The sequence below is a fragment of the Lissotriton vulgaris genome, chromosome 5 (assembly GCF_964263255.1).
Source record: "Lissotriton vulgaris chromosome 5, aLisVul1.2, whole genome shotgun sequence".
Classification (NCBI taxonomy): domain Eukaryota; kingdom Metazoa; phylum Chordata; class Amphibia; order Caudata; family Salamandridae; genus Lissotriton; species Lissotriton vulgaris.
In genome coordinates this window covers 271,353,786-271,377,129 of record NC_141693.1, presented here as the reverse complement: position 1 = coordinate 271,377,129, position 23,344 = coordinate 271,353,786, and the positions used below count along the sequence as shown (strand labels likewise).

At 51.4% G+C, this 23,344-nt stretch overlaps 1 protein-coding gene across 1 annotated transcript; it reads left to right on the top strand.

The window, feature by feature from the left end:
• Nucleotides 1-365: 365 nt before the first annotated feature.
• Nucleotides 366-17,998, top strand: LOC147710676 (uncharacterized). The gene is made up of 3 exons (XM_086919375.1): nt 366-669; nt 2,302-2,818; nt 17,917-17,998. The coding sequence occupies exons 1-3, from the start codon at nt 420-422 to the stop codon at nt 17,996-17,998; spliced, it is 849 nt and encodes a 282-aa protein (XP_086775501.1). The 5' UTR covers nt 366-419.
• The last annotated feature ends 5,346 nt before the right edge of the window (nt 17,999-23,344 follow it).

Here is a 23,344-nt window from a genome sequence, read left to right as displayed (position 1 = left end):
CAAGAACCGCATAATCCACACCTGCCAACACACCCACCTATCACCTGACTGCCAATAACCATTCACACAGGGCCAACACACAGACTATAAATTAACTCCCACCCACTCCAGAAATCCTCTGCATCACAGCATAGCTGCTAGCAGGAGACACCACTTAGCCAACAGCATAAAACAGATATCATACACATAACCCACACCCAAACACACCCTGTACACAAAGACCCACCACACCATCCCTAAACACCACACACCAGCACCTCCCAATTCACACAAACACACACCCCGAGCACCATGGCACCCAAGAAAACCCCTAAATTCACGACACCGAGTTAAAGGTTATGGTCGATGAGATAATTCGTGTCGAACCCCACTTATTTGGGGCCCTAGTGCAGCAGACCAGCATAGCTAGGAAAAACAGCATGTGGGACCGGATCGTCACCAGGGTCAATGCCTCCGGGACCGTCCCGAGGACGAAGCAGGAAATTCAGAGGCGGTGGCATGACCTCAAGACCCGAGTGAAATCCATCAGAGCCAAGAACTATCTCCGGGCCAATCACACAGGCGGTGGAACCCCCCCGGAGCCCTTACCGTACACCGAGTGGGAGGAGAAGGTGCTGACCATCCTGCACCCTGAGAGCCTTGATGGACTTGAGGAGGGAGAAGAGGCTGGTAAGTACCAACCAAGCACCACAAGCACAACAACACGGTGTGCCTCACACAACTCTGAAGACACATCTCCCAGACCCCAACCCATGCATGCAGTCCACATACTCACCAACGTCTAAACCACTCCTACAGGCCCACATGTCCATAGGGAGGGGTGTGCTAGAGGTCACTAGACCAACTCCCAACAGGCCCCCATGTCCATAGGGAGGGTGGTGGTGGTGGGTGGGGTGTGTGAGGGGATGGAACTACAACTCCCAACAGGCCCCCATGTCCATAGGGAGGGTGGTGGTGGTGGGTGGGGTGTGTGAGTGGACGGAACTACAACTCCCAACAGGCCCACATGTCCATAGGGAGGGTGGTGGTGGTGGGTGGGGTGTGCTAGAGGTCACTAGACCAACTCCCAACAGGCCCCCATGTCCATAGGGAGGGTGGTGGTGGTGGGTGGGGTATGTGAGGGGACGGAACTACAACTCCCAACAGGCCTCCATGTCCATAGGGAGGGTGGTGGTGGTGGGTGGGGTGTGTGAGTGGACGGAACTACAACTCCCAACAGGCCCACGTGTCCATAGGGAGGGTGGTGGTGGTGGGTGGGGTGTGCTAGAGGTCACTAGACCAACTCCCAACAGGCCCCCATGTCCATAGGGAGGGTGGTGGTGGTGGTGTGTGGGGTGTGTGAGGGGACGGAACTACAACTCCCAACTGGCCCCCATGTCCATAGGGAGGGTGGTGGTGGTGGGTGGGGTGTGCTAGAGGTCACTAGACCAACTCCCAACAGGCCCCCATGTCCATAGGGAGGGTGGTGGTGGTGGGTGGGGTGTGTGAGGGGACGGAACTACAACTCCCAACAGGCCCCCATGTCCATAGGGAGGGTGGTGGTGGTGGGTGGGGTGTGCTAGAGGTCACTAGACCAACTCCCAACAGGCCCCCATGTCCATAGGGAGGGTGGTGGTGGTGGGTGGGGTGTGTGAGGGGACGGAACTACAACTCCCAACAGGCCCCCATGTCCATAGGGAGGGTGGTGGTGGTGGGTGGGGTGTGCTAGAGGTCACTAGACCAACTCCCAACAGGCCCCCATGTCCATAGGGAGGGTGGTGGTGGTGGGTGGGGTGTGTGAGGGGACGGAACTACAACTCCCAACAGGCCTCCATGTCCATAGGGAGGGTGGTGGTGGTGGGTGGGGTGTGTGAGTGGACGGAACTACAACTCCCAACAGGCCCACATGTCCATAGGGAGGGTGGTGGTGGTGGGTGGGGTGTGTGAGGGGACGGAACTACAACTCCCAACAGGCCCCCATGTCCATAGGGAGGGTGGTGGTGGTGGGTGGGTGGGGTGTGTGAGTGGACGGAACTACAACTCCCAACAGGCCCACATGTCCATAGGGAGGGTGGTGGTGGTGGGTGGGGTGTGCTAGAGGTCACTAGACCAACTCCCAACAGGCCCCCATGTCCATAGGGAGGGTGGTGGTGGTGGGTGGGGTGTGTGAGGGGACGGAACTACAACTCCCAACAGGCCCACATGTCCATAGGGAGGGTAGTGGTGGTGGGTGGGGTGTGTGCCAGTGCCGACTGAATGTCAAATATAAATAAATTTACACGTAATGGCCACATGACTCATCCTCACATTTTTGTTTTGCAGGGGATCCTAATCTGACAGCTGGAATAAACACCCGGCCTCCAGCCTCCCCACACTCAGAAGTTTCAGGGGACGATTGGCCAGCCACCTCCGGGGCTGAGGATGGTGCCGGCTCAAGCAGGCAGCCAGGGACATCTGGCTCCCAGGTCACACCTGCACCAACAACTACTACGGCCTCTGCCATTTCCACAACACCGGCTACTGTGACCTGCACAGCCACCTCCAGCACCACCTCCACCACCACTACTACCACCACTTCTGCCCCTGCCACCCTGCCCAACCCACCGCCCAACGCTGGGCCAGCGCCATCCCAGCCACGCAGGGAGAGTGTGAGGCAAACCACAGATGCAAGGCCAGATCCGGCAGGCAGGAGCACAGCACAAAGAAGGCATGATGAAACAACTACACCCAATGCCGTGCAACAGTGTCTAGAAGCACTAGCCAGGGTGGAGGAAAACTATCTACGTGGCCAGGCACAGGCAGACCGGGCCCACCAGGACTTTGTTGACAACACAGCAATGTTGGGGGCCATCGAGAGGCGGCTTGGCCAACTTGTGGACATATTTAGCACGTCTAATACCATGTGGATGCCATGGATATCCGCCAACACCATCCTCCCCACACCCCCTCAAACAACGCCACCGCCACCACCACCACCGCCACCGCCACCTGCGCCACTGGCGGCGGATGTGGTACCTGATCAGCCAGCGCCCCCAGCTGACTCCGTCCCGACACAAAGACGGAGGGGCCGTCCGAGGCTGGAAGTGGGCGAGAGCAGTGTCGAAGCTCCTGCCACACGCTCCAAGAGGAGGCGACAATGACTTTTTGAGTACCTGAGCCTGCCATTCACCCTGCCAACTATCCGGTCCCACCTGGCACAGGCCTGCTGCACTAGGCAGACACCACCCTATGTGGTGTCTGCACGGACATTTCATCTGCCATAACCTTTGACTCTCACTTCCCCACCCCTTCACTCATTTGTAAATATGCACCTACACCTATGCACAATCTGTAAATAAATACCACTTATTCACTCAATGATGTGTTGCCTCCATGTTTATTCACATGATTGCATCTGAAACAGAAGTTACCAGGTTCAGGGATCCAACTGGTACAGAATCATGCCGCAAGGGAGTGACCTAGGGAAACATAGAAACCGCAAACACACGTTAGGAAACACCATCACACTCATCCCAACACACTGCAGTGCAACATTCAACAAACCACACACATCTCAACAGGAATGGATGAGACTACACACCATGGAGACGTGCATGTACTCATAAATGAAGAGACACACACACATGCATACATCACATAACAGAACACATAGATGATGCCCAACACAATGACACAAGAGCAGCAAACCTACACTGGGCATACACAAGCAGCACAAGAGGGGCACACTCACAATCAAGGGAAGTAGCGATCAATAAGCTGGCGCCTCTGGTCCACACCTTCCTCCTCACCACTATCCTCATCAGTCGACATGTGTGGGTCGGGAGGGCGAGGAACTTGCTGTTCATCTGGGTCCAAGAGCAGTTCAATGTCATTGCGCACAGCCAGGTTGTGGAGCATGCAGCAGGCAATCACGATCTTGCATACTTTGCCTGGTGAGTAAGGCAGGGCCCCTCCAGTCTTATCCAGGCACCGAAACCTAGACTTAAGCAGGCCAAATGTTCGTTCTACCACTCGACGTGTCCTTCCATGGGCATCATTGTATCGCATTTCTCCCGCTGTAGTGGGATTGCGTATTGGACTCAGAAGCCAAGGCCTGTTTGGGTAAGCCGAGTCGCCTGTGTTTGTGGAAATAAGAGAGAGAGAGAGAGAAACATCACAACCTGAACATGTGGGCACACCATGCCACACAGATATCACTCCTGTCACCACAGCATACTCACCAACAAGCCACGCTTGTGCCGGACGCAGATTTGCCATCAGTTGGGGGACAATGCTGCTCCGCATGATGTGGGCGTCATGTGCAGAGCCAGGAAATCTTGCACACACATGTGAGATTATGTTGTCGGCCTGGCACACCACCTGCACGTTTAGGGAATGGAAGTGCTTCCGATTCCTAAACACCTGCTCACGTGCCCGTGGTGGAATGATCGCAATATGCGTGCCATCAATGGAACCCACAACCTGTGGTATGCGACCCAGTGCATAGAAGTCTGCTTTGACCGCTGCCAACTCTGCCGCCTGTGGAAAATGTATGTAGTCATGCTTGTACAGCATCATGGCTGTCAGTACATCCCGAAGTACCGTGCTGAACATGGCCTGTGACATTCCCCCGGCATGTCCAACAGTGTACTGAAATGTGCCTGTTGCAAAAAAATGGAGTGCCGCCATCACCTTTTGGGTGGGTGAAATGGAACCTGGATAGGTTCTTCGCGGCTGCAGGTGAGGAGACAATTGGTTCACAAGCTCCAGCAATCGACGTCGATCCAGCCTGAATTTCCTGATCACCTCCTCGTCCACCATATCCTCCTGCACAGTGTATGGGCGATGGACATTTTGGGCCCTCCTGTGTGGGAGTAAATGGAATGGAAGTCAATTCACATACAACGCATGTCTGTGCAACTCACTCACATGTCATCGCACTCTATCCAACATGTAATAGGCAGTGTTTAATTAGCATATGTGTGACATCTCTGATTGTCACTACAACATGGATTGACGTAGCAACAATGTGCATCCACTAGCTACATGATGTGTTGCAACATGTGCAATGCACTTTGTCTCACCTCAACATTACTGCCAACAAGTCATGTGACATGACCCACATGTGTATGCGCAACATGACATACACACATGCAAGTGCATGCACACAAACGAAAATATACACACACCATTTCTTGATGCACCAATGGCAACACCAATAATGGTGACCAAACGGACATCACATGCATGGTGACCCAATAGGCAACACGCATGCACTGAACACAAGTGAACCCCCTACCATAGTCAATATCACACATATACCACTCACTGACAACTGAATCACAATGTGCCAATACATCCGGGATCTACTGTGTAGATGTGAGGTACGATAAACTTGTGTATGGAAATAACCAATGTCGACATGCACATGTGATGGACATTTGTGGCACACCGATGGCCATGGTATGGACACACATGGGATAGAGCATGAAATGTGGAGTCACGCAATCACGCACACAACCGTCATCATGCAGCTGCAGACAATGGAACAAGGTGCATCGTCAGATGACATGCAATCATTGACCCCGCCATGGCGGTGCACTGCTTCCGCTGTTTACGTCTGGCCAGACGCGGCCCGCGTTCAACATTCCCATTGTCTGCATGTGCACAGACCGTCACGCTCACACACCGGCAAGTGCATGTGCTAGACACCGGGACGGATGCTTCATTTGCAACAAAGTTCAATCAGTGGCGCCACCATGGCGGGGCACGTATTCGGCGGGGGAGGTGCAGGCCAACACATCCATAAGCTGATGTCAATGCACATGGCAGTTCATGACCCCCCTTACAGTGACATTGCATCAGCCAGCCTACACCGGCCGGCCCAGCCCTGCCCATGACCGCCGTGCCGGCCATGCCAACTACCGCCATTTCAGGCCCCCTCCACTACCGCCGTGCCAGGCCCTGCCCATGACCGCCGTGCCGGCCATGCCAACTACCGCCGTTTCAGCCCCGTCCACTACCGCCGTGCCAGGCCCTGCCCATGACCGCCGTGCCGGCCATGCCAACTACCGCCGTTTCAGGACCCCTCCACTACCGCCGTGCCAGGCCCTGCCCATGACCGCCGTGCCGGCCATGCCAACTACCGCCGTTTCAGGCCCTGTCCACTACCGCCGTGCCAGGCCCTGCCCATGACCGCCGTCCCGGCCATGCCAACTACCGCCGTTTCAGGCCCCCTCCACTACCGCCGTGCCAGGCCCTGCCCATGACCGCCGTGCCAGGCCCCGCCAGGGCAGGGCGGTAGTGGAGGGGGCCTGAAACGGCGGTAGTTGGCATGGCCGGCACGGCGGTCATGGGCAGGGCCTGGCACGGCGGTAGTGGACGAGGCCTGAAACGGCGGTAGTTGGCATGGCCGGCACGGCGGTCATGGGCAGGGCTGGGCCGGCCGGTGTAGGCTGGCTGATGCAATGTCACTGTAAGGGTGGTCATGAACTGCCATGGGCATTGACATCAGCTTATGGATGTGTTGGCCTGCACCTCCCCCGCCGAATACGTGCCCCGCCATGGTGGCGCCACTGATTGAACTTTGTTGCAAATGAAGCATCCGTCCCGGTGTCTAGCACATGCACTTGCCGGTGTGTGAGCGTGACGGTCTGTGCACGTGCAGTCAATGGGAGGTGTGAACATGGGCCACGTGTGCCCAATAGTAAGTACCGTATGCTGTTCACCGCAACACCAGGGCCAATCATTGGCCCTATTCCAAACACGCTTCCACGGCTGACCAATGGCTGGCGCCGTATGCCACTGACATGGCCACAGGGCCCTATATATGTGTGATGTGCAAAAGCATACATTCTACGATGACCACCGACTGCTGCCTGTGACCATCACCTCCACCTGCTGCTGCGGAGCGGACCACCGACTGCTGCCTGTGACCATCACCTCCACCTGCTGCTGCGGAGCTGACCACCGACTGCCGCTCTAGTGCCATACTCCGTGACCTTGGCATGTCGAGAGTCAAAGAGATCCGGTCTCGTCCCTTCACCGCCGCGGAGCTTGATGTCCTCGTGGACGGTGTGCTCCGCAACTACGGACGCCTGTACGGCGCACCCGGACAGGTGGTAAGTGCAGTGGGGGATAAGTTGTTGTGCATGAGGTGTTCCATGACACCTGGGCTCTGGAATCTTGGCGGTGTGATGTGTGACCAACAAAAGATTCGAAATGTGCATGGCTGCAGAGAGAAACGTGTTGCCCCTATCTGTGTGACTGGCCAACTGTCCACTGACTTGCACCCTTTTGTCTCCCATCATGGTAGGTCAAGCTGCACCTTCGCAAGGACGTGTGGAGGAGCATTGCACGTGATGTACGAGCAGTGGGGGTGTCCAATAGATGACATACACACTGCCACAAACGCTGGGACGACATTTCCAGACTGAGCAAGAATGTAGCGGAAGTGACACTAGGGATGATTCCAAGGACGGCACGTCTGGCCCGACGCTCAATGACCCCTCTCATGCACCGTATCATAGCTGTGACGCATCCTGACCTGTCCGAGCGGTTGCGTGTGGATGAACAGCAAAGTGGCGGTAAGCATACTGTCAGTGTATGTTGCTTGTGAGTGCAATGCATGTATTGTTGCCCACACACATTAGTGACTTCCGTCTATCGTGTGGCTCGTTCCAATGGCATGTTGGTGAGATTGGCGCAGTAAAATTTCACTTCCCGGTGCGGCATGTTGAGACGCCACCCGCTAAGCAGTTGAGTGTTCATGCACATGCTGTAGTGCTCCGTCACCCCTTGGCAAGACTGGTGTGCAGATGTAGTTCCTCATGCCCAGTCTGCATGCTGTACATGTATTACGGCCAACGCCACTTAATTCCTGTGAGGATTACTGGTTGGGGTGGGCCGTGTGCAGGTTGGGGGATCGATGGACATTGTCATCAGTGGCTTTAGGGATTCCGTAGCAGTACTGTACGTGAGTGTGCCCATGACTTACACCCATTTCCTGTGCATTTCAGCTTTGGCAGAGGGCACTCAGCCACAGACGGTGGAGATGATAGAAGGCAATGCATCCGGATCAGACGTCGCGCACACGCAGACTGACACCGAAGGGGCCAGCGCCGGAGAGGGGGACAGGACCGTCCCGGAGGACTCGCATGTGGAGACAACATCGTCATCATCTTCCAACAGTGTTGGTGAGTCAGCACTGTTGTCACAGACTGGGAGTGGGCAATCAACACCTTCGGTCGGGACACAGCACACAGGGCCCACCCTGCCGCCAACTGCACCATGTACTGTTCGTGCACGCAGGAGTAGGGGGAGCAGAGTGGCCTTCGGTGTCGGCACCGCTGCCCCAGCCTCGGTGAGCCAAAATGCACTTTGTGCAGAGGCTGTTGATCTGCTGCGACAGCTGTGTGTGGGGCAGACCAATATGATAAATGCTTTCCAAGACCACGATAGGAAGTTGGGGCAGGTGGTGGCATTCATGGAAGGTATGCATGGTGATCTGGCTGGTGTACACAGGACAGTGCAGTCATTGGCTAACAGTGTGTCGTCTGCCATTGTACAGTCGCATGGACTGGGTGGTACTTCTGTTCCACCATCTACAACACTGGATGTCTCAGGGGGGAGTGAATATTCAGACCAGGACTCTAATACAGGTTATTGCACTAGAAGCAGCGTCAGCCAGCACGTCAAGGCATGGAGGCCTCAGACCCCATCCCCTAGGTCAGCTAAATCTGTTCACAAGGACAACGTCAGATATAGTGGAGTACACACACGTGAAGCAAAAGAGGGGTTGGGTGTAATGGCTACACATGCTGCACAGCCATCCCACACACAAGGTACTCCCAAGGCAAGCCTTACTCCCACTTCCATTGACACTACCTTGGACGAGGACATTCAGAAGACGAATAAATCTCTTGAGAGCTCGCATACTCCCAGTGCCAGGGAGACTAGGAAGGAAGGAGCCACTCCCAAGGGCAGGGAGACAAGGAAGGAAGGAGCCACTCCCAAGGGCAGGGAGACTAGGAAGGAAGGAGCTTCTACCAAGGGCAGCGAAACTAGGAAGGAAGGAGCCACTCCCAAGGGCAGGGAGACTAGACAGGAAGGAGCTTCTACCAAGGGCAGGGAAACTAGGAAGGAAGGAGCCACTCCCAAGGGCAGGGAGACTAGGCAGGAAGGAGCCACTCCCAAGGGCAGCGAGACTAGGAAGGAAGGAGCTTCTACCAAGGGCAGGGAAACTAGGAAGGAAGGAGCCACTCCCAAGGGCAGGGAGACTAGGAAGGAAGGAGCCACTGCAAAGGGCAGGGAGACTAGGAAAAAAGGAGCCACTCCCAAGGGCAGGGAGACTAGGCAGGAAGGAGCCACTCCCAAGGTCAGCGAGACTAGGAAGGAAGGAGCTTCTACCAAGGGCAGGGACAAGGACAGTCACAAGACAAACGCACCTAAGAAGAGCACGGACACTCCCAGGGGCAGGGACACACACAGGGAGAAGGTGTGTCCTGGGGATATGTACACCACAGACGACAAGTCTGCTGCCTGGAACAGGGCACCATCCAGGGAACAGGGAAAGTCCGCAGACAACATTACTCCTACGGAAACGGAACATCCAAGGGCCAAGGCATCTCCCATCGACAGTGGCGCTGTCAGGGACAGGCATACATCACCCATTGATGCACTGAGGCTGTTGTTTTCTGGGAAACGGAATACAGATGTCTCCGCAGTGGAGTCACCACTTACCTCCACTCCCATCAGGGCCCGTCAGGAACGGATGCAGGTGGACCCTGTAGTAGCATCCCCCATGACACATGTTGCAGAGGCCACAAAGCAGCCACACAGCAAACGACAAGCAGGCTCCAGCACGTCCCCAGAGAGCATTCCCCCCCCAGCAGATGCACCTCCCATGGTGGGTGATATTTCTTCTCAGTCCGGCCCACTTGTCAGTCCTGTCCTGTCCAGGGTGCAGGCACATGTCCACAAGAAACGTAGACACACAGCATTGACACATGCACAATCCGATGTCGGACAATTGCAACTATCCCCCGCTACCAGAGCCACCCTGCCTCCTGGACCATACAGCCCTGTGGCTCTTCATTTCAGTGGTCCCAGTGGCGCTGCTGCAGTTGACTCGCATGTGTCAGGTAGTGGCAGTGTATCAGTCGAGACCTATCCTGTATCAGGTGCTGGCAGTGTATCTGGGTCTATGGCTCATGTGTCAGTCAGTAGATCTGTGGCTGCGTCTCACACTCCTGTATCAGGTGCTGGCAGTGTATCTGGGTCTATGGCTCATGTGTCAGTCAGTAGATCTGTGGCTGTGTCTCACACTCCTGTATCAGGTGCTGGCAGTGTATCTGGGTCTATGGGCCATGTGTCATTCTCTCGGGCTGTGGCTGTGTCTCACACTCCTGTATCAGGTGCTGGCAGTGTATCTGGGTCTATGGGCCATGTGTCATTTACTCGGGCTGTGGCTGTGTCTCACACTCCTGTATCAGGTGCTGGCAGTGTATCTGGGTCTATGGGCCATGTGTCAGTCACTCGGGCTGTGGCTGTGTCTCACACTCATGTATCAGGTGCTGGCAGTGCATCTGGGTCTATGGGCCATGTGTCAGTCACTCGGGCTGTGGCTGTGTCTCACACTCCTGTATCAGGTGCTGGCAGTGTATCTGGGTCTATGGGCCATGTGTCAGTCACTCGGGCTGTGGCTGTGTCTCACACTCATGTATCAGGTGCTGGCAGTGTATCTGGGTCTGTGGCTCACGTGTCAGTCACTACATCTGTGGCTGTGTGTCACACTCCGGTTTCTGGTGCTGCCAGTCTGTCCGATGCGGGTACTTCACGCAATCCACCTGATAGTGTGATGTAAGTTGCTGTTGTGTGCCCTCTGATGTACCTGCTCTGGTGTCCACACTGCCCTGTTGCTATCCTCATACTGATGTATGCCCTCTGATGTACTGCATCTGATGTACCTGCTCTGTTGGGCACAATGCCCTGTTGGTGTTCTGATACTGCTGGCTGCCCTCTCATGTGCTGCCTCTGATGTAGCTGTTCGATGCCATGGACTGTTGATGCACCTGGCCCCTCTCATGTGCTGCCTCTGATGTAGCTGTTCGATGCCATGGACTGTTGATGCACCTAGACCCTCTCATGTACTGCCTCTGATGTAGCTGTTCGATGCCATGGACTGTTAATGCACCTGGCCCCTCTCATGTGCTGCCTCTGATGTACCTGCTCTGGTGTCCACACTGCCCTGTTGCTATTCTCATACTGATGTATGGCCTTTGATGTACCTGCTCTGGTGTCCACACTGCCCTGTTGCTATTCTCATACTGATGTATGGCCTTTGATGTACCTGCTCTGGTGTCCACAATGCCCTGTTGCTATCCTCATACTGATGTACTGACTCTGATGTACCTGCTCTGGTGTCCACACTGCCCTGTTGCTGCCATGTTGCTATCCTCATACTGATGTACTGCATCTGATGTACCTGCTCTGGTGTCCACACTGCCCATGCTCGAGCCTAGACTGTGATGTTACTCCGATTATGCGTAATTAAAATTGTCAATCATGTGTTGTGCGTTGTCGGAGTCATTCTTGCGTGTGTGATGCTGGTGTGTATTTGTATTTACTTGTGGGCGGTGGGTTCAGATACATGTCACTCCCCCCTACCTGGGTCACAACCCTTGGAGGCGTTGCCGTACACAAGAATCTGTGGTTTCCGGGACATGTCACTCCCCCCTCCCTACGTCACGGACCTTGCAGGTGCTCCTCTCCAGACAGCAAATGGTTTGTAGCCTACCTGCGTCGTCCTCGATGGTGGGCCAAGACTAGGACGTAGTGGATCGCGAAGAGTATCGGGTAAGCGTGTAGTGCAGGGTCCATGTCGGCGAGCGGCTCGTGGTGGGTATGGTCGCTGTGGGGCATCCGCAGTGTTCAGGCAGGTTGTTTTTCCGCAGTGCTTTTATGTGTATTTTCCGCCATCTTGATTTGGAGGACGGTCCTAGACGTCAGTCCGTACGGCGGAGTCTCTGGATAGGTTACGTCCGCCGCGTGGTTGGGTGTGGTGGTGCGGCGGACCGTGATCTACCGCCGCGGACGGATTTTGGCCCATATTTCGTATCCTGATTTGGCGGACGGAGTGTCCGCGACGGGCGCACGGAGAATAGGCATGTTCTGCATGCTCTGGGTCTGCGGAGGCACTTCCGTCCGCCATCCTAATGAGCCCCTAGGTCTGTATCCGAGATACTCGTCTCCCAATCCATGAATGACGGTCTTCAATATTTTGCTTAAGGAGCCAACAGTGGTCTCATATGAAACCTTGCCCAAGGGACTCAAAACACACACGAGGCCTGTGGTCTGTCACACTCCACCACAGTTTTGCTGTTGCCTCCTCCAGGATAATAGAGATGAGAGAGTTGATTTTTGGCTCACTGCTCTCTACTTCTGTAAAAATACCATGCCCAAATCTTTCATAAAATGTGCCCAAATGAAATCCATGTCTTGCGAGAGATCCAGCTTGGATTTCTTCAAATTTATGAGGAGACCATGTCACTGAAGACAGTTCTTCATCACAACCCAACCTTCCAAAACATACCATCTTGACCGAGAATGAAGGAGCCAGTTGTCCAGGTAAGGAAAAACATTCCACCCCTGAAGATGTAGAAGTACAACCAAAGGTGCCATCATCGTCATAAAAACCCTTGGGGTAGATTTGATGCCAAAGGACAATACCTGGAACTGATAATGTCCTTTAGAGGAAAACATCTGATGTATGTCTGGTGAGTCCCAGCTGCTATGACAATGTGAAAATAGGCATCGGTTAGATCCAAAGTGATATTAAAGGCTTTGTCCGGGATTAAAGGTGGTGATCCTCTGAACTGTCTCCATCTTGACTGGAATCCTCCTTATCCCTTTGTTCACTCCTCTTAGATCTATAATCAGACTGAACAGACCTGAGGGTTAGGGAACTAGGAAGATCCTCTAATTCACTCCCTTCTGCAACTGAAATCACTGCCCACATCTGCATAAGACTTAGGATCGCTGTTTCCTGTGCCAACTTCCATATTACTGAGGTTCGGACATAGGATTAATCCTAGAGTCCAAAGGAGTAGTCATAAACTCTATGTGGTATCCCTTCTTCACCACCTGATGGTTCATGTATCAGAAGTAGAGTCCTCACAAGCATCAACAAAGAATCTTACCCTTCCTCCCACAGGATGGGGAGGCATCTTTCTGGCATAGTCCAGAGAATTAGTTTCTGGCTGGTGATCCAGACTTTCCCATTTGATCTCCCTGATTCCTATTGTCAATATACAAAGACCTGGTTACATATTACACGTATAAGTTTAAATTGTAAGGGAAAGTCACACCATATATTTCTCGGTGGGACTGGGTTTGCTATCTAGTCATGCAGCCCCCATATATGTCAATGAATCAAAACACAAAACTTTGAGAAATGTGCTGGTCTAAAAAAGTGAGATGAGTCAAGGAAGTGCCACATTTAAGCAACACCGGGGGAGCCTCTAGTAGGTACTTACCAGTTAGCTCACTGTTTCATCATTGGCACTTTCCTGACACAAAAGGAAACGTAACCAAACTCCCAATTATAAGTAGTTGGAAAGAAAAAGCGTATCAAAATAAAATGATATCAAACCAAAAACTAAAGATCCTGTTTCTGTTGCCCAAGTGTTGCTGTTGCAGGCCAGATCCTCTCAAAGGCCGAAAAAAAGGAAGATTTAGAAAAAGAGGAGCAGAATCCTGCCCTGATGTACCACCACTCTATCGAAAGGAATCAGATTTTTTTTTCTCCTTGGAGATTCTATGTAACTTTTTCTCAAGGCCCGCACCAAAGGGCTGGGCCCCCTCAAATGGCATCCATTTTTTAATTGAGTTTCATCAATTCACTCAAATTCAACTAAATAAAACAATAGTGCATTCACGTACACTAACGAGCATCTAAATAACATTTTTAAGTTATATTTCGAATAGCATCACATTGTACATCCTGTGTCATTCGGCCGCCTCCAGCATTAGTAATACTACCCCAGAGTTAAGCACAACACAGACATATGGTCTATGGCCTATTGCGCATGCCTAAAGATAATAACATGCATCCATTAAACGGATGTATGACGTTACAATGCATACTTTTACAACGCCTACCTTTACAATGCATTTTTTACACCGCAACATCCATTACAACGCATACCATTACAACGCATACCATTACAACAAATACTTTGAAACTACCTCTACAACGCATTCCACTATAACACATACTACATTTACAACGCATACCATTACAACACATAACATTACATTGCAGGTAAGGTAAGTATTGGATAGTGTAGGGGTAAAAATTACTATTCTAACTCCAGGGGGTGCAACAGTAGGGTAAGTGTTGGATAGTGTAGGGGTAAAAATTACTATTCTAACTCCAGGGGGTGCAACAGTAGGGTAAGTATTGCATAGTGTAAGGGTACTATGTGTTGTAATGCTATGCGTTGTAATGGTATGTGTTGTAATGACTGCGTTGTAATGGCATGCGTTGTAATGGATGTTGCGTTGTAAAAGTTTTGTTGTAATGGTAGTGCGTTGCAAAAGTTGCGTTGTAAAGGTTGTTTCCCCCATTGAACATATCCCCTCCCATTGGTCTCACCCTCTAACCTATCTTCTATTACATCGCTGACACACCTTGACACTTACTAAATAGGATTACAAGGGGCTCCAAATATTTTGATGTCAAAGCACCTGTGGGCTTGTGGAGTAGTAGGTCTCACTGCTTGTCACAGTAATCATATCTTTTAACCATTGCTTAACTGACAGAGCACAATCCATGTTGGTGATTTAAAAGCTAAAATAAATTAATGAATATAACACGTGTGTGTGTACACACACAAGCACTACCATGAATATATACATGTTATCTAAAAAGCATTCGCATTGGATATGGGTCCTACTGTGAATGTTATGGATCACTGCTGATATCGGTTTTGTATTGGTCTCCTATTGATGAGCTGGGTTGCCAAGTCCTCTACATTGCCTGCTCTTGTTTCTGTTTTCTGCACTGTGGATTCAACTCCAGTCATCCTTGCCGGTATGAACAATCTTCAGTCAGCTGCTGTGCGATTAGTCTCTGCAGTGTGAAATTGATGTGCAATTTTTCCCAAGAACACCCTTAACACCTTTCCCTCTCTGATAAACCTGCCATTCTTTCCTCTCCAGAGGGTACAGCCCTCATACCAACCTCTTACAAGCGAGATTGCGCAAGTTCTTTCTTGTGTGTGCGTGTTAGTGTATATTTGGTGTAATGGTCTTTCTGAGGCTTCCGCGTTGATTCCCTAATGCCCAGGAGTTTGGCCTGCAGGTAGCTGCTACTATAGTCTATATCTGAGGGGTTAAGAGAAAAGGTGGCAAATTGCCTCCAATACGTGCAGTCCCAGAGTTTCAGGCTGCTGCATTAATGGGCAGACCCCAGTCATACAAGGCTGATGCTACTTGGCAGGACCCGCTAGGATCCTGAAGTGACAATCAATACCTCTTCCCTTTATGGTGATAGGGGAGGGGTTAGTTTAATGGCCCTGTAGAGTAGCTATAAGAAGTAAAGTGTCAACAGGATCCTCAGTTGTAGACCCCTTGAAGCCCCCTGCCATCCCTGAATGTCTAAGCTGGTGAGCAGAAATGGGGTATAACACCAGGCATGTGAATGAAAGGAGAAACAGGGAAAAGGAGTGAAAGAGAAACCCTGGGCTGCGCCCTGACTCCTTTGAGGTTTATCTGTTTCAGGGGGTGGCACCGGCCTGTCTGAATGTGACATAATTTTGTGGATGGCAGATGGTAAGTAGGAATGCAGCCAGTAACCAAACAACACAGAACAAATGGAATTTAGTTTACTGGTTCCAGCTTCAGTTCAGATAGAGCTTTTACAAGCCTGAGCCTGATCATCAGGAGAGAAGGGGAAGGCCCCAGGACACCCCTGCAAACACACTGTTAATACTCTATTGCAGAAATAGACAAGAGACAGCAACCCAAAGGCCAAGGCAATACAGAACCAAACTAGGGAGCCAAGGCAACCGAAGAGGGAAGAAAAACAAATGTGGGCGATACAGTTACAGGTGCAAATTGGGTCGAAAGCGGGAATCCAATGCTTCTACGTGACATGTTGCCAAGTGAAGCTATAACTCTGAATGTGATTTAAGTATTGTGCTACCACTCTTCACCCGGAAGTTATCCTAATCCAGGAAGCGAGTACATGTGGGTAGAAGGCTTATAGCTGTCTTATGCTCCAGCCCAATGCAGCTGCTGCCAAACATTTTTCCAGCTGCCACAAAGTTTGATCTGTGATGTGACCGAGGACCGCATTGATGCCAGCAGGGTGTTGGGGGTGGGGAAATAGGGTTGGCGTTCAGGTGGGGTGTAGGGAAAGCAAAGCATATACATCAAGGGCCAGATGTAGGTATCCAAATACCGGTCGGTAACGGCCGAAAATACAGATTTTCGGCCGTTACTGACCGGAATTTGGATACTGAGATGTAGGGCATCTTAAAATAATGATTCGGTAATTTTACCAAATTGGTAATTTTACCGAATCTGTATTTTAAGATGTAGGTGGCAGTGTAAACAGTGCCACAGGGCTTTAAGGATTCGTTATTTACCACCAACTATTAGTTGGTGGTAAATAACGAATACCTGTGTATATGCAAATCTGTGCATGTACACCTGTGCTATGTGGCACACATACATGCCCTTAGGTAATGATTTATGTGTTGTAAACTCAATAAAAATATATTTAAAAAAAAAATAATAAAAAAAATTCAAGGGTGGCAGGGTGTCACATTGACACCCTGTTGCACCCCTGATTAGGGCTTGTGTGCCATGTGGCACACATACATGCCCTAATTTTTTTAAAATATCTTTTTATTGAGTTTACAACACATAAATCATTACCTTCAAACAAACCCCCCTCCCACCATTCTGTCTTTAGATGCAAATCCTGTCCAGACAACAATGCGACATTACCCTCTCAGGTGAGTACACAGCCATTCAGCCAACAACCCATAACCGGGCAGGCAGCGACTTAGATCTTTCACTGTTGTAAGCGTCAATGAGTAGCACCACTCCGTTCATGCAGAACGTTACCCAATCTCATTGTGTATTGTTCATCTCTGCACATCAGAACAAACATGTAGGATTCCCTGAGCACAAAAATACATGTATCTGTTAGTGTTTACAGATAATATCTGTTCAAAGAATCAGTGTCCATATCTATTCATCCAAAGTATGAAAAAGTCCTTATTTTTTATTTTCACAGTCCAAAGTTGTTCATGAAGACTTGTGGGTACAGCAGTACAGTCTTGAAAAAGAACATAACAGCCACAACGCCAACACGTGTTTCGTCAGGGACATTTACCCATTGACTTCTTCAGGGCCTTGAAAATCTTCTTACTCATGGTATCGTGTAATCAGGCTCATATCAAGGACATAATCATATAAATCTCTCATTTATTAAGTCTTTCAATTCCCATATAGTCTCTTTCTTCCTTAATACGTAAGTATTGGAAAATATAACCAGGCAATATCAGCCTGTAGTCTGTGGAACCGTCATAGATATCTCGGGTTCCCCGCAACAACCACGCATCCGATCCTTGTCCAATACGGCGTGTAACTGTGAAACTGTGAAAATAAAAAATAAGGACTTTTTCATACTTTGGATGAATAGATATGGACACTGATTCTTTGAACAGATATTATCTGTAAACACTAACAGATACATGTATTTTTGTGCTCAGGGAATCCTACATGTTTGTTCTATTGTGACAATAATTATTTTGTAATTGTTGTCTTTTGACAGCGGTGGGTGGTAGCTGTCTTTGGTTCTTTGCCACTTTAAAATAATTTTTCTAAATATCATATGCGACTTGGGCTATGCGCTGGTAATACCTCACCACCTTTTTTCTTCAGATTGTCCATCTCTGCACATCGCACCGATAAACCAGCACCCTCTCCTCAGCAGCGTTTTAATGTCCCAGATCTCCTGCTGTGACATGAGAGTCTTTTTTATTCGTTAGGCACTTTTGGTATAACCCCCAGTAGTTTTTAGGTCGACTAGTGGGAGGCAGCAGCCCACTATAATTTTCGGTCTGTGTACAGCAATATAACATATCATGTGCCCAGCGTTTAGGTGTGGGTGCGGGGCCTCTCATCCAGCAGCATGCTACTACCCTCCGGGCCATGAGCAGACCCATGTCCACCACTCGCCGTACGGCTTTGGGTAGCTTCTTAGTATATCCTAGGAGCGCTAGGCTTGGATCGGGTGTGAGGTCTATGTCCACCGCTTTACTTATGTCCGTGAAAATCTTGTCCCAGAAGTCCCACACGCCTGGGCATTGCCATGCCAGGTGTAAAAAGCCTGCGTCTGGAGCGCGACATCTCTCACAGTCCGCACTGTCTCTGAGGCCACATCTGTGCAGACGTGTCGGTGTATAGTACACCCTGTTGAGAAACATGAAGTGCACTAGCCTATGTCTGCCATTCAGTGATAGCTTCCAAGTATTAGTACAGCAGTATCTCCACATTTCGTCATCAATAGCTATCTGCAGGTCAGTTTGCCATGCCAGCCTCGCTTTCCTGTACGTGTGTTCTCTATGCACCTGTGATAGCTTATACAGATTACACAGCAGTTTTTGGGGGGACTTGGTTTTAATGACATACGTGAGTTCCGGAACTTCAGGCGGTTCTGCCATGTCCTCACCCAGCAGCTCTGTAATAGCACTGCACACCCTGTTTTAACTGGAAGCGGGTTAGGAGAGGTATACCCTCACAGCTAGTAGCTGCCTGCTCCCACGTTTTAGCCACCCCGTCCTGGAAAAAGGTCTCCGGCGGTGTTTATGTTAAGCTTGTGGAGCGCGTGAATCACCCCTTTCTCTGTGACGGGAGGCAGCCATCGCACCCAATCTATTGGCATCATCGGAGAGTATAATAGCACACCACCCTGCAGTTGTAAGATGTTGTGCCACGCATGATTTGTTGCGGCGATTAAATAGAGTATGCCAGTCCTACGGTCTACCGGTTGAAAAATTGTGGCCGGGGGTAAAAGTGGGCTAGCAAAGAGAGTCTCCATGCGGACATATGGGATATCACGATCACCGTGGAGCCAGGTGTGCAGATGTGCGGCTTGGGCAACTCTGTAATAAAGCTCTAAATCGGGGGCACCAAGTCCCCCCATGTTATACGGCAATGTGAGTAGCGTCCATTTGGCACGGGGTTGTTTCCCTGCCCATGCCAACTTAATCATGAGCTGCGTCAGACGTTGGAAAAAGGACTTGGGAAGCACTACTGGGATTGTCATGAATAGGAACAGGAATCTAGGCAGCACAACCATTTTCATAATGGAGATTCGTCCCAGGAGGGAAAGAGGGAGCCTACACCAGGCTTCGACATCATCCTCCAGTTTGCTGAAGGCAGTGCCATAATTTTCTCTGATCAGGACTTCAGCCTCAGTGTGGAGTTGTACACCCAGATATCTGACAGGGTCTGTAGTCCACTGTAGTGGATATTCCATTTAGATGTTCTGCGTGATAGGAGTTAAAGAGAAGAAGCTTATAAAGCGCACAGCTACCCCCAACGGGGGCCAGTGACTTCGCCAGTTGACCTTCAGGCCCGACAGGGTTCCGAAGCCGACCACCTCTCTCAATACCAAGGATAAATTGTTGTCTGGGTCACGGACGTAAAGCAAAGTGTCGTCAGCGTACATGGACACCAGTATCTTATCTGTAGGGAAACCGATACCTTCATTGCCGTGATATTCTCGTAGCGCACAGGCTAATCGTTCAGCAACAAGGGCGTACAGGAGGGGCGACAGAGGGCACCCGTCTGGTGCCTCTGCCGATGGGGAAGGAGTCGGTAACCAGATTTCGAGACGGAGCCTGGCACGAGGGCAGTTATACAGGGCCCCCATCATCTGGAGGAAAGGCTGCCGTAGGCCCATCCACTGCAACACTAGGTGCATGAAAGGCCATTCCACAGAATCGAAGGCCTTTTCCATATCTAGGGACACCGCCATTGTCTTCCTATCTTGTTGAACATGTTGCATCGTGCCCAGCACTGTACGGATGTCGTACACCAAGTTTCTGCTGGGGATGAATCCAGCCTGCTCAGGCGCAACCAACCGGGGCGCCAGGAGCGCCAGACGGTTAGCTAGAACGTTGGCGAACAGTTTAGTGTCAACATTGAGTAGTGAGAGAGGCATGTACGAGCTACACTCCTCACGAGGCTTTTCCGGCTTTAGTATCGTGACCAATAGCGCCTCCCGCATTGAGTGCGGCATACTGCCCTCAACACAGATGTCGTCGAAGAGCGCTGAGAGTTGTGGGAGTAATTGATCTTGAAATGCTTTATAGAACCCCACCGTGAGGCCGTCTGCTCCCGGTGCACTGCCAGGGATTCCGCTATTTCGTCCCTCTCTATTGGGTGCATCAAAAATACCCTGTCTGTGTTAGTCAATGTGAGTGTTTTGATGTGATCCAGGTAGTCCGTAATATCGTCCTCAAGGTCTCCACTTTTGGACGAGTATACATCAGTATAGAAGGCCTTGAAGGCATGTGCTATGTCTTTTTCTTCCGCAAGCACTGCGCCGTCCCCCAGATGGATTTCTGGGACTTGTTGTCGTCCCCTCTTCCCGCTTAGGGTTCTGGCTAGGACCGAGCTGGGTCTCTCTCCCTCTCCATATGTTCAAGCAGTTGCATACTTTTCCAGGTGCGTCACTTCCCTATCGGCTTTCTCATGATATTCAGCCAGAAGTGACTTGATCTCTTCCCCAATCGCGCCACCCCCCTGTCTACGCTTTCTCTCCTCCAGGGTGGCCAGTTGACGCTCAAGGTCGGCAAGTCTCTGTCTAATGGACTTGAGTACTCCCGAGTGTTTGGTCATTGCTATGCCCCTGATATATACTTTGAATGCTTCCCAAACAACCTGGAAACTATCTACTGAGCCCAAGTTGGTCTCGAAAAACACATCAATGGCCTCCGCTAGTTCTCCTCTGAATACCGAGTCTAGGAGAGAGTAAGGGGGGAATCTCCATGTGAAGGGCGGGATGGCCTTACCTGGAATGCCCAGCACCAGAAGCCCTGGCGAGTGGTCAGATAAAGTCCGAGGAAGCACCTTGCAGTCCCTAATCTGCCCCACCCAGGAGGCGGATGTCAACCAGTAGTCTATCCTAGTATGAATATCATGGAAGGCGGAGTGGTGAGTGTACCCACCTCGTTCTGGGTTTCTGGTCCGCCAGGCATCCTCTAGGCCCATACTGGTAATAACACTCCTCATTGCCAACGCGGCAGCCGAAGGTCTACGGGGTGGGCCAGCCGATCTGTCCAGTGCTGGATCCAGAACCAGATTGAAGTCCCCTCCCCACAGTATATGATCAGTATCATATTGACGGGCCTTGGCCCCTAGGGCTTGAAAGAAATCAAGAGAGTCATAATTTAGGCCATCGGCATTAATAACTACAAAATCTATGCCAGTTCCAGTGCATTTGGAGATGACGAATCTGCCTGCAGTGTCTGCCTGTAGAGTTTGTAGGGATAGTCTCGATTTCGGGTTTACCCAGGTGATCACTCCCCTGGCATGTGATGTGAAGCCTGACGCAGTTATATTGCCCACCAGACCCCTGTGGTGTAAGATTCTACTGGTCGTGGGAAGATGGGTTTCCTGAAGCAGCGCCAGGTCTATCCGTTGACGTTGCAGGTAGCTGATGACCTTTCTAACTTTCCAGTGGTCATTCATTCCGCGCACGTTCCATGTAAGGGCTCTGAGTTTGGGTGTGCTTATGTGGATGCTATTGCCAGCCGTGTCAACCATTAGTGTAAACTACGTGTGTCATGAGAGCGCATGTCTCATCCATGTCCAGAGTCCCCCTTAGTCAATAAGCAATCCCGACCCAACATCCCCAAAACCCCCCTCCCACAGCAGACCATCCCCAACAAGACCTCGCATGAGTGAATCCCACCCCCCCAACCCCCAACTTGGTACCAAACTAAGGGACCCCCATTTGGGGATTCAAGGTGCATTGCACACAGGGGCCGAGGTTGCCAGGCAGCAAACAAAGGAATATGTTACAAAGCCTGCCCTTGCCCCACTCCAGTTACTCGCCGCCCCATACAACCACATCAACTAGGAATAAGTGACTAACATCAATTATCGCACAGGCTGCGCCCACCACTTTAGGATATACGAGACACAGTCTCTCGCCTCCCACCCTCGGGCATACCCTGCCTGGGCCAGCAAGTAGCCAACAATCCCACCATTCAGTCCGGGCACAGATCACATATATCAGAGTTATCACACCCACAGACAGTTCCGCCAGGCCATCGGGTCACGGTGAAGAAATCCCTGCCAGCCCCCCGACCCAGGAGGGTCCAGGATGTCATCTCCAGTGTCTCTTCCGGAAGGGGGACAGTCAGTAAGTTTGCTGTGGGTCCAAAATTCCTCTCATCTCCACTCCTAGTCCCGAAGGCCTTGTCATTCTCGCTCGTCCTGTTGGCTTTGCCGTTCTGCACTATCTGCCCGTCTGCTGGAGTCCTTTCGCTGTTCTCTGGACCATCCCTTCAAAGCCTGCTGTAGAGCTTTAGTATTGGTGAATAGATGGGAACGCCCCTGTCGATTAACTCGCAGCTTTGCAGGATACAGCATGGCATAGTCCAGACCAATTTTCCGGAGCTGTTTCTTAAATGGCGCAAAGTGCTTGCGCGCCTCCTGCACCCTAGCAGTGAAGTCAGGATATAGGGAGATTTCGGAGTCCTCGAACTGTAGTGACTTCTTGTCTGGCTATCTGGAGGGCCACGTCCCTGTTCCTGTAATTTAGGAGCTTGGAGATTATGGGACGCGGCGGAGCTCCCGGTGGTGGGCGAGGACCCAGCGAACGGTGTGCACGCTCAACTATGAACATTGGTGAAAACACGCCTTCCCCCAACAGTGTGACAAGGAGCCTCTCAACGAACGTCTTCATGGCGCCGGTCTGCGTCGACTCCGAAACCCCCGTGATGCGTATGGTGGAGCGCCCCCCAAATCTTCAGTCTTCTCTTGGAGCGATTGCATGAGCTTCTCCATTTTCTTATTTTCTCCATTTTCTTATGGCCGGAGTCTAGTCCAGTTTGTGCCTCCTCAACCTCTGTGGGGAGCCTTTCGGACATGTCCAAGCGTTCCGCATGTTTGTCGACGCGTTCCGCCATGCGGTCCATGCGGTAGGTGAGTGCATCTATCTTGGTGCCTATTGACGACATGCTGTCTTGTAGGTTTTTTCCATGGCCAAAAGCATGATTTTGATGTCCGAATAATCAGTGCTGCCCGCTCCAATTGTTGAGGCGGCGACATCTGCCTCCTGGGGCTCCGGAGC